This window comes from Phragmites australis, chromosome 16, assembly GCF_958298935.1.
Source record: "Phragmites australis chromosome 16, lpPhrAust1.1, whole genome shotgun sequence".
Lineage (NCBI taxonomy): Eukaryota > Viridiplantae > Streptophyta > Magnoliopsida > Poales > Poaceae > Phragmites > Phragmites australis.
Genome location: NC_084936.1, coordinates 28,769,542 through 28,781,332, shown reverse-complemented (window position 1 = coordinate 28,781,332; position 11,791 = coordinate 28,769,542). Strand labels below are relative to the sequence as shown.

The following is an 11,791-nucleotide window of genomic DNA, read 5'->3' as shown; positions in this document are numbered from 1 at the left end:
AAGAAGGGTGTTGGAGTGGAGAGTGGAGGACAGTAGGTTCGAGGAGAAGGTGGAGAACTGATAGGAGATTGATCCACAAGAGAGGAACCACCCCAGATATAACCAACTGAGCCAAGGGATAGCACACGCCGCCGCCATTTGAATCCGTCGGGAGCACAAACCGTCCTGGCTAGGCGGAGTGTCCCCAAGTGCGGTGACACCCCCTTCTAGAATCCTCCCGTGTGGGTATAGAGGATGGCCGGGCCCTGTGGGCTGCTCGGCCACATGGGCCTGGAAGCGGCCCACCGGTTTGAAGCCTCCTCATTTTCCTTTTTTTTTTATGAAATTTGCTCAAATTCAAATTTGACTTTATTTCAAATTCAAATTTTAAAGGGAAAATACTCTCAAATTCCAACAAGGGGCTCTAGATTAAATTCAATGGCTATTATTTTCAATGATGATTAGAGTTCACCAAATTGAAGGTCAGATGTTTTGTTTTATAGAATTTCTAGTATTTTTTCTAGCATATCTAATCTTACGACTAACGTAGAGCCCTCGAAATGAGCTTCCAATTAGTATCTCGATTAAATAACCTCATATAATTAACTTGTCCGGTGTGTGAGATCAATTGATCATCAAGGTATGTAGCAAAACCGGATTAAACACCATGGGCACTCTCTTGTAGGGAGTAGGGACAAGCACCGAGCGGTAGCGTCACCGGTAGAGTTGAGAGATACCGTCCATCCTTCCTCTTCGTACTTCGCCCTGCTTTTGCTTGGATTTTCTCGCCATCTGCATCCGCCTATATAAAGTCCTCCCCCTCCGCTTCTCACCCCAGCAGACCGCCATTCCCTTCCACGTCCCAACCATTCTAGTTCTGATCCACTGCAAACCACCACCACCACAGCCTCTGCTTCCACCCTTCTCCCATGGCCGAGGGAGGCGAAGGCCTTGGACGGCCGGGAGGCTGCGGCAACCCACGCCCTCCGTACGATCGGGGCCCCGGGGCAGCCGGAGGCGGAGGAAGCCGACCCAGCGGCTTCGTGTCGCTGCCGCCGGCGACGACGCGGCTTCCGGTGCCTGCTCAGTACCAGGCCGCGCCGATGGGCTACCGCGAGCCCATGGCGCTGCCGCACCAGGCCGCGTACGGGCACGGGGCTCCGGTGGTCGTCTATCGCGCGCCCGCGTCAGCGGCGCCTGTCTTGGCGCCTCCGCCCGCTCCTGTGCCAGTCACCATCCGGGCGCCTCCGCCCTCGAAGTCTCCGGCTCCGGCTACGCACCAGCTGGCGCAGGGCGCCTCTCGGGCGTCCGCGCCGGCCCTGGCCTCCTCGGCGCCGTCGGCCGAGGTTGAGAAGAAGCTGTTGGTGTCCGAGACCGCGCTGGCGCCACCCGCGGAAGCTGCTGCAGCGGTGGCCCTGGCCGCTACCGCGGAGGCCGCGTCGGATGTGGATCTTGCGCCGGTCTCGAAGAAGAAAAAGGGGCTCGCGCACTCTGCTCGCCCGGTCCCTCGGACCTGCGGGAAGAAGGTGATGGTCCGCGCGAACCACTTCCTCGTGGACGTCGGCGACAACAATCTGTTCCACTACGATGTGATGAGCTCGCCCCTTCTACAGCCCCTCTGTTCTTCTACTCTTATCAACTTCTACATGCATGCTATCCTTTACCGCCTGCTTAGATTTGGTGGTCTTGTGTGGGATAGCTTTGCTACTGGCTGTGCCTGTACACTTGTACTCATTTTCCGGATGCGTTTGAGTTTTTCATGTTGTTCGCTTTCTAGCTAGTTCGTCAGATGAAACGGTGAAGGGATATATGAAACGCTTCCGATCTCATCCTGCTTTGTGGGTGTATTGATCAGAGCGTACGGTGCGTTCGCTTGATGGTTTGCTCTTTTGCTGGTTTTTCAGATGCAGCTATGCGCTGCTGTTCGTTTGCTTTTCAGTTAGGTACTTGGCTTTGAGGGAATATGCATCAGTACATGAACGGCGCTTCCGATCTGATCCTGCTTGTGGGTGTTTGGTCGGAGCGCACGTTCATACCGGACTTTCCCTCGTGCAGTTGTGCACCATAGTTCCATTCCTGCGTTTCCTCTTGCTCTGGTCGCGCGTTTTGGACGTGATGGGTCGGTGCATACTGCGAATGCTTATAAATCTAGCCACCCGTGAGAGGTTGGCCTCTGCACCCAGACCATATAAAGCGAAACGGAAGGTTTCCTCCAGTTGCATGCAGTTGCAGACTTGCAGTGGTTCTTTTTGGTGTTCTTCGTCGTGATACGTGCACTTATTTGTGTTGAACGCGCAGCCAGCGACGGTGCTTTTGACTGCAATTTTGCTGTTCGTTTTTTGGACGCTTCCTCGAGGAAGGGGAGCTGAACAAGTTTCCCCGTTCATATAGAATGCGATATGTTTGCTGTGTGTCTAAGTCCCGCTTCTTGTGTGAAAGGTGGACACACAACCGGTAAGACAACAGCGCGGATGCATTGTTATTCGCATCCTCCAGCTTCTTCAGCCGGTTGCATCCTTGTGGTGGGCGTATTCTTTCTCAAGCTGCCACATTTTGAGCAGAAGCTTTTGATGCAGCCTTCTACTGTTTGGTAAATATTTGGTGTTTTCCCTACTTTCGTTTTCCTTTGGAATCTTTTGCTCTCTTTAAGCCATCTATTTGATTTGAAACGTACATGTTGAACTTTTGCTGTTGGGTCTTTGTCAGATCTCTTGTTCGGCTTGTACGGTGAACTTTTGCTGGCTTGGCCGGGCGCGCTTCTCTGTTTGAGAGGCCTACTATTCTTTATGTTGTTCCCTTTTTGGAGTTTTCTCAGCTCTCTTAGACTTGATGATTGACTGCACGAATTTGTTTTGTCCTTATGAAGAACAGTACGATTGGCCTGAATTTTAGAACATAGCAAATCTTACTGCGTTATTTGATTTACGTTTTTGGAAATTACCCGTTGGTTTTCAGAGATTATGATTCTTGGCCAACCGTTTCGTCTTGTTGCTTGATTGATCCCATTGTTTGGAATTTTCTTGGACTGTTTGATTTGATATTCTTACTTAGATTATGCGGTTTAGTTTATCAGATTGTTACTAGTGTCTAAGTAAAGGTCCTTGCATGCCTTAGGGAGTAGAGATGATACTGTATCTAGTGTTTAGTAAGGTTCTGCAAAGTAAGCACTCTATAGGATTACACATGAACGGACAGGATTTTAGGGCGTCCATTTCCCCACTTCATCCCCCAACCCAATCCCAATCCCAATCCCCATCCCCATCCCCACCACCGCTTTAAGCTGCCGGATTGGGGCCGCTGCTCACCAACTGTCTCAGGCACCACTGCACCAGGCAACCCACACCAAGGCCACAACCCGCAAATGAACTCTCCAACCCCACTGCTTCAATTGGCCCGCCATTCCACCCAGAACTTCACAATTTTCTTCATTCATTTGCTGTAAGTGGCTTAATTTGCTTATCCATTGGTCTCTGACTGGACGAATGTGTACGAATTTGCACCCGATTGAATCCAAATTCTCCTTTTCGTGGACACCAGCACCATGACTATTTTTGTATTGTTTCCTCACTCTAGGTTAAGGTTTTTTTTTATTTATGATGCGCTGTTTTCTGAATATAGGATAAGGACTTAGTTGTGCTCTAGTGTTTACTGAATCTAGGATAGTGGATTATTAATGTCGCGTGTATGATGATGTTGAGCTCTCAGACTATGGTGTAGTGGATCCCAATTAAAGTTTATTTATCTTCACATTGAATTTACATGCTTTTAGGTTGCTATTAATCCCGAATCAAAATCAAGAGCAACAAATAGGGATGTTCTTAGTGAGCTCATCAAGTTGTATGGGAAGACATCTCTGGACGGTAAACTGGCAGCCTATGATGGAAGGAAGAGTCTTTATACTGCAAGTTCACTTCCTTTTGAATCAGAGGAGTTTTTGGTCAAACTGGTTGATTCGGAAAAGAAGGGTAAAGAAAGGTCTGTCCAGATTCTATTCAGGGTCACTTTTCTCGATTATAAGAAACTTGTTTCTCAATTGCAGATACTTAATCCTTCTAAATTTATAGGGCGGAGAGAGAGTATACGATCACAATTCGAATTGCTGGGAGAACAGACTTGTACCACCTTACATCAGACAGCCATCGTGTGAAGGTACTATTTCCACTCTGATAATCTACAAGTGCTTTGTACAGTGTGACATGTTGGCTGCTTATAGTACCAATCTCTTTCAATTTTCGTTGTGTTCAGATAAAAAAAGCATTACAGGGAGTTTGCATCGAAACAAGCCACCAAGAGGACCAAATCAGAAGATACAAGATAACAGGGATTACTCCCATCCCTATGAGCGAGCTGATGTACGTTTCTTTCTGCAAACGCTTCTCTCTTTTTCCCTTTTCTGTGCTGTTTTAATGTTATGAAAAACTAGTTATCAGATAATCTTGAGGATTTTGGGCATGGTGTTTTGTATGTGGGTGTGTAGAATAGGCAATAAGAGAGGGTTGGGAGTAGGTTATATTATGTTGAGAAAAGATTCAGTCTGAGGCCTGCATCTTTGATATGTGCTCCTTAGCAAAGATCTATTAATTCTGAATTGCGTGTACAACACCTTACTAATCCTTAAGTAATGTGTAAATGAAACATTACACACAATTCACATGTTCTGACCCATTGCAGCATTGTGCTATCATACCTATTTGTCTTTTTTATTGCATTTCGATTAATATTTTTCTCTGTAATGTCTACTTATGCCTATTATTTGATGCTGTTAGATTCTCTGTTGATGAGAAAGGGACGACGAAGTCTGTTGTGCCTATAGAGGTACTGTATCCATGATCCTTAGTTGTATTTGAATTATTCATGGTATGTTCAGCATTTCATATAAAACTGGTTGTAGGTTTGCAAGATTGTAGAAGGGCAGAGATACTCTAAGAAGCTTAATGACAAACCAGTGACCAACATAATCAGAGCAGCCTGTAAACGTCCCCAGGAGAGGGAGCAGAGCACTCGTGATGTACGCTTCATCCCTCCTATTTGTCTCATTTGTTAGGATGATATATTTATTGCCCATACACTTCAGGAATTTTCTGTTGAGGACTTATGGGCATAAATCATATTTTCTCTGTTGAGTATCAGTTCTCATAGCAATATTTCTTGTGTGCCACATAGATAGTTCTGCACAACAAGTATGCAGAGGATAGGTTTGCTCAGGAGTTTGGCATCAAGGTCTGCAGCGAACTAGTGTCTGTTCGAGCCCATGTGCTGCTTCCACCTTTGGTAACTTTGCTAAATTCTTTTTTTTTTCTTTTTGTTTATTTTGCTAATGATGGAGGGTTCAATGATTCCCTTTGTTCTTTTTTAGAGGAATAATATATTTCTTTGTTACATTTCAGTTGAAATATCATGACTCTGGTAGGGAGAAAACTTGTGCGCCTATTGTTGGACAATGGAACATGATTAATAAGGTATTGCCATGTTCTGGTCACAAATTTCTCTCTGAAGTTAAGTGAGCATTGTCTTTTTGTTTCATGTTGATACTATCGATAATTTAACACCAGTTTCTTTAGATTATGCCTTTGATGAAATAAATCTTTCTTACTACTGTGTATGTTGGTACACTTACTTTTCCAGAAAATGATTGATGGAGGAACTGTGGATAACTGGACTTGTTTGAATTTTTCACGTATGCATCCTGAGGAGGTACAAAGGTTCTGTACGGATCTGATTCGTATGTGCAGTGCCACAGGAATGGTAAAGTTCTTCATAATGTTCATGTGTTATTAAGGCATTCCAGATAGTCGATATATGTTAAAGTTGACTTCTTATCAACCCTGTAGGCTTTCAATCCAAAACCATTTGTAGAAGTTATGTCAGCTGCTCCTAACCATATGGAGAATGCTTTGAGAGATGTACACAGGAGGGCCACACAAATGCTTGCCAAACAAGGAACGGGAAATCAGCTACAACTTCTAATTGTAATCCTGCCTGACTTTAGTGGTTCTTACGGTATGCATACTGCTGGTCGGGTCATACACACCTATGCAGTTTCTTGGGATTATTGTTATATACATGATGTGTCTATTTTGCAGGGAAAATTAAAAGAGTTTGTGAGACTGACATTGGAATCGTATCTCAATGTTGTTTGCCAAAGCATGCTAGCAGGCCAACCAAGCAATATCTGAAAAATGTTGCACACAAAATCAATGTCAAGGTCTCTATTTTATAGTCTATGTTTTAGTTTTGATTCTTTCTTACAGGAATGTAACGATTCCTTGCCTCAAGCAGGTTGGAGGGCGCAACACAGTTCTTGAGCGAGCCTTTGTAAGCAATGGCATACCATCTGCGTCAGAAATCCCAACAACCATCATTGGTGATGCCACACACATCCCACCAGGAGAGGACTCTGCATCATCCATTACTGCAGTTAGTTCTTCTTATCACCTGAAACTTTTCACAGATTTTTATTTTTTTTTGGTGTCAAAGTTTGCCTAAGTTAGGAGAGCAGTTTTCAATATGTGCTTTCTATTATCCTGTAGGTTTTTGTTTGCATATATGGGTACCAAATTTCCATGCCTATCAACCTGAATACAACAACAGCAAGAGAGGTTGTTCAGGCTGCTCTTATGAAAAGAGACATAAAGGTTAAGGATGCATACTTGAGATTCAATGGAAGATCGCTGAATGAAGATAGCTTGCTAAGTTCAGTATACATTTGCCAGGGCTCACATATAAATGTAACTCCGAGGACAAGGGGTGGCGTGTAAGTTATTTATAAACTATGTAATTTAACAAATTTTCAAACTCAAAGCTATAACAGTTTAATATCTACCTGCAGGCAAGCCTACCACAAATTGTTATTCGAACAATTGAGCATAGTTCTGCAGAACAATGCCCACAGGATGTTTAAGGTTGTGTCGGTCCCCAAGGATCATGTGCAACCAAATCATAGTCAGTCGGTACTTTTCTTGAGCTTTTTCTCCCAATATATTATACATCAGATGTTAGTTTGTGTGTGCCGGGAGGGACATCAACAAGGATATTGCTGGGGAGGTGCGTTTACGCTTGCGGATATTATCATCTCAAATGGTCACATCATAATTAGTCCTAATGTGGTTCAGATGCAATACACCTCAGGTGGTGGCGATGCAGATTATACTCAACTGCATTATATAATTGATACCGCCTTCCTTGAGCCGTCTACGAATACACACGCAATCCATGTGAAACATTTATTGGACTTGCTACTGAGCGATAATAAGGCTCTTAGGCAAGACCCGAATTTTATCACTTTTGTGATCAACCATCCTTGCCTCCTCTCTTACGCCGAAAGGCAAATGGTCTATTCTTTGGTGGATCGGATGATTCTCAGGCTCCCTAAGCGAAGGTTCAATAAATTGAGAAATCTTTTGAACGAGAAAAACCACCAATCTTGGATCGGCATTGTACGGCAGGTTCCAGCTTTCCTGCGCACGTATTTGTACCAAACGTATACTGCAGATATGGACCAAGCTTTCCACCTTGGTCGTAACTTCCTAAATCACCCGTGTCCCAGGGTTAGTTTCCATCTTTACTTTTTACTTGGTTGTATGGTTACTTGATTAGACATTTTTGGCCTAACTTTGCTCCTTGCGTAGGTGACATTGGAGCAAGCTGAGGCGGCACTCTCAAATCTACTTGGATATATACTACCTATCACTGTCATGACTTTGGTTATAAATTTCCAGAATCCTGCTAGATTTAATATTATTGGGATGTGAGTAACAGTTAATTTTGTATTTATGTTGTTGTTTATTTTTTAGTACATCATTATTGTTGTTTCTGTATCTGCAGAATAGCCAACTCTAACGCAGACAGAAGCACAGGGCGATTCTAACCCGAAGTGCTTGTTGCCTCCACTGCGAGTATGCAATTTCATCCCCTGATCTGCTCTGTCCTCTTTACCTCCCTGTAACACAATAAACGTAGCATCTTTCCACTGTGCGAATGTGATAGCTCGATAGTAATTATTTTAGCTTCAGCCTTGAACCTTACATTGATCAATGCCTTGACAGGGTTGTGGGGAGCATTTTTCTTAAATGATTCTTACTTGTATTACTTGGTTTGGTTCCAGGTACATGGTCTTAATGGTGCTCTCTTTTATTGTTCCGAGGTGCAGAGAAGTTATTGTTCAAAGGTATATTTGGCCGCATCCCCTCATACTACTTGTTTTTTATTGCATAGTCTTTCATTTGCTATGTTGATAAACATAATGTGCATGCGTGATGTATCACACTAGCAGCGGATGTTACATATTACACATGTTGTTTGGACTTGTATAGACATGGGGTGCCTGCTTATTTGTTGGACTTGAAGTGTTGACATGTAATTTGTAAGTAATGTAGATTAGTCTTAAGCATGTTTCGCTTCTTCCTTTGTGCAACTGCTTCATGTGTGCAGCAACAAGTAGTACTTATAATGCATGTAATTGTTACATGACATGGTTATCTGAATGGATGTTGGTCAAATGTTTTGGAGTAGGGAATGCAGAAAAGGAAACTTACGATAACCACAACTACACATTGCCAAGTGTACCTCTTTTTCTGTATGCGTAAATCATTGTACCAGAATACATAATACAGCAAGAAATGCATCCTTTTTATATACAATCTGCGAAGCTTGAATAATTTTTTACTACCATGTGGCTTTGTGTTGTATTATTGGCAGAACAGAAAAATATAGCTCTACAACTACCAAGCAGATCATACAAGACAATGGTTTCCTGAGAACTGAACATTGCTGCAATTTCATTTTCAATAGACTACTGTGTAATTCACCTTAATGATTGGACTATTGAAGCATATAGAAAATGAGAAATATTTCGAAATTAGAGCTCTAGTTCTCCATACTGTTTCATAACATCATATCTAATTTGCTTAAGCAAATAGCACCATACTAGTGTAATTTTGTCACATATCACAAGAGTGTAAATTTACTAATGTCTACAGCTACGTGTTAATTATCATAACATAACTAGAGTTTACTGACTGATGATCATCAGTACCACAGCACCTTGCTGTTTTGCCAATCTGATTGTCCCTTCACTTGAACCTTCATGGATCAGCACATCCTTGCCCCCGCGATAGTGATGCTTTCTGTTTCTTTTGGAGTAGCTTGGGGGTGGAGCCATGGAGGTCTGGAGGTGGAGGGTACTGGTCTGAAAACAAAACGAAGGTGGAAGATACTGATTACCAAATGGTTGAGTAACCTAAACATTGTGGGTGTCAAGTCCATGTACATTTTGTTAATCGATGATTGTTACTGAACACAATTCCTGAATAAAATAAAATACTTATGGACCTTCATCGTATTGGGCCTGGATGCTTGCAAATTGTAACTAGCCTGTCACCACCGGATTTTTTTGATGGAGGTCAATATGAAGAATAGTAGAATACTCGGAGGATCTGCAGACGTCTCCCTTTTCCTCGTGATTTGATGATTGGACTGCTCTCCTGAAATTTACACTATATTCATGCATAATCATCTACTATCGATTTCTGAGTTGTGTATGTTTCTGAATTCATGCATTACTACCTTTTAGTTTTTTATATTATGTTCTTCGTATTAGTGACATACTTTGCTCTGTCAATTCTGAATTCAAGAGTTAAGTTAGTGCATATATGTTGGCAATCCGAAACGTGTGGGAAATGGGATTCACCTTGAGGAATCAATGCCTTGACAGAGTTTTGGGGAGCATTTTTCTTAAATGATACTTACTCGTATTACTTGGTTTGGTTCCAGGTACATGGTCTTAATGGTGCTCTCTTTTGCCTTCAACTAGTCCCGAGACGATGTTTTTGCGTAACAACCTTAAGATGTTGTGGCTCTGAATGTAGGCATGTAGCCAGTGAACACCAAGTCTGTCATGAATGTATCTGCCTGCCTACATACCTATGTAGGCCAAGGCCACCACGAACTTTGTCATGGAAGTAGTTTTAAGCACCTAAGTGAAGATCCTTCTGAAGCAGATGGATACGAATGCTTTTGTTAAGTAGTTCTCTTGCAGCGCATGTGAAAAACTTCTCTAATGTACTTAATGCTGGCATGCATCAACTGTCAAGTAGATTCCTGTGCTCTGTACCTTGCTCATTCTTTGCCGTTGTTGTGTGTGAAGTAGATGTTTCTTGGGACTGCGCTCTGTCTTGCAAATTTGGGAGCTTAGGTTCAAGAATACGAAACATTTTTCCACTTTCCACAGTGGTTTAGTAGTGGGGCGCTGGCCATCTGCCCCAGATGCCCCTTGTTCATCATCTCGTGTCCCTGCCATGGAGACAGGTAATTACGTTAGCAATGGATTATCTACTTCGTAAAGTTCGTAGTAGCATATTGCAATAAAACTACTGAATTCATGTTTTTATTTGCACAGGGGTTCAGCAGTAGGCCCCCTGACCATCTGTCGCAGATGCCACTGGGTCATCGTCGCGAGTTCCTCCCATGTACACAGGTGAGGCAGATGCAAGGATCCAGCATTGGCATGAAGAGGAAGACGAGGCAGCGGCACACCCCGAGCAATACGCGCGTCAGTCTCCACAGTTCGACATGGACGCCTTCTTCAGTTGGGGTCCTCCACCTGACGAGCTTCGCCGCCTCCCAGTTAGGCGGCACACCAGTACCGACCCAGCAGTCGCAAGAGACGGATGGTGGTCTCGTCAGACCCTCTCACGTACTTAGCACACACTTAGGGGATCTTCCCAAAACGGGGATGATACTAGAGATATGTAGTGTCATATTGTTTAGGACTATTTCTATCATATATCAGATTAATTAGGACTACTGTACCATTTTCATTTCATTATTCTACTTTGCTATTATCATATATCAGATGGCTTTGTCGTACTAGAGTCCTCTATCAGCGAGGTGGCAAAGAACTCCAACCTAAGCATGCTATCCAAATGGTAGCTTGAAATTACTATACAATAACTGACTAATCATTTCACGGTCCATATTGGACACGTACGACAACTATGATAAATGTCTATGCCATTAGGGTGGGTTGTGCATGAACCTACTAATTGATCAATAATGTTGGCACTTTTTTACCAAATATCCGAAGTAATCACTTGAGCCTAATGATTAAGTCAGGGGATGCAGGCATGCATGCATACAAAAAGTATTAAAGCGGCAGATCAATATATAATCGGGCTGGCTGCTCAGTGGCTGCATGCACGGAAAGGTCATTAAATATTATTTGAGAAGATATGAAGGAATAATCACTTCTTGATTGGGAAGCCCAGTCCGATAACCTTTCGGCCTTCCCAAACTTGCGGCCCATGTTAAAAAAAAAATGCGTATACGCGTACATATTCGACCTCATAGGTTGTCGGTATATGGGTGATCCAGAAGCTGCTGGCCGAAGTTGGCGCTCTGTTACGAGTGGCCGTTCCTGTTCTTGGGCATCGAATAACACAAGACAGAAAGCGAAGGAAGAAACACACACACTTGCATGCGTCCTTACGCTAATAGAGTATCTCTTAGCGATGGGACCGTGCTACCCGGCGGGCCTTCGTTTCAGTGATTAGCATGTATGGCTGTTATATGGATTCGTGACTATCACGTTGAATTTTGAATGAGCAAACCGCTGAGCCAGGAACGGCTTTCCATGATTTGTGGCCTTGGCCAAACATAAAAGCACGCGGCGGAGCTCCCTGCGTCCAGGAGGCCACGTACATACAAGAGCCAAAAGAAGAATTCATCTAAGCGCATCCTAACCATATTTCCTTTATTTATTTCTTTTTCGATTCCGCTCCCTATTACTATTTTTTTTCTCATCTACAACAACTTC

General features: G+C 43.4%; 1 protein-coding gene across 1 annotated transcript; it reads left to right on the top strand.

Moving 5' to 3' along the window:
• The first annotated feature begins 908 nt into the window (after window positions 1–908).
• Window positions 909–10,827, top strand: LOC133895214 (protein argonaute MEL1-like). Its single transcript, XM_062335372.1, has 22 exons — window positions 909–1,698; window positions 1,757–1,817; window positions 1,884–1,922; window positions 3,297–3,417; window positions 3,749–3,954; window positions 4,044–4,128; window positions 4,225–4,331; window positions 4,746–4,794; window positions 4,871–4,987; window positions 5,143–5,250; window positions 5,367–5,438; window positions 5,605–5,724; window positions 5,811–5,979; window positions 6,063–6,184; window positions 6,259–6,396; window positions 6,510–6,733; window positions 6,809–7,526; window positions 7,608–7,726; window positions 7,804–7,874; window positions 8,084–8,146; window positions 9,751–10,284; window positions 10,376–10,827. Exons 1-19 carry the CDS (start codon window positions 909–911, stop codon window positions 7,844–7,846), a joined length of 3,408 nt encoding a protein of 1,135 aa, XP_062191356.1. The 3' UTR covers window positions 7,847–7,874; window positions 8,084–8,146; window positions 9,751–10,284; window positions 10,376–10,827.
• The last annotated feature ends 964 nt before the right edge of the window (window positions 10,828–11,791 follow it).

Excerpts from the sequence above, each read along its gene's own strand:
- LOC133895214 (XM_062335372.1), top strand. The coding sequence starts at position 909 with ATGGCCGAGGGAGGCGAAGGCCTTGGACGGCCGGGAGGCTGCGGCAAC. Across the intron at positions 1,699-1,756 it reads CTTTGCTACTGGCTGTGCCT|CTAGTTCGTCAGATGAAACG; the intron begins GTACACTTGTAC and ends TTCGCTTTCTAG. Across the intron at positions 7,527-7,607 it reads TAAATCACCCGTGTCCCAGG|GTGACATTGGAGCAAGCTGA; the intron begins GTTAGTTTCCAT and ends CTCCTTGCGTAG.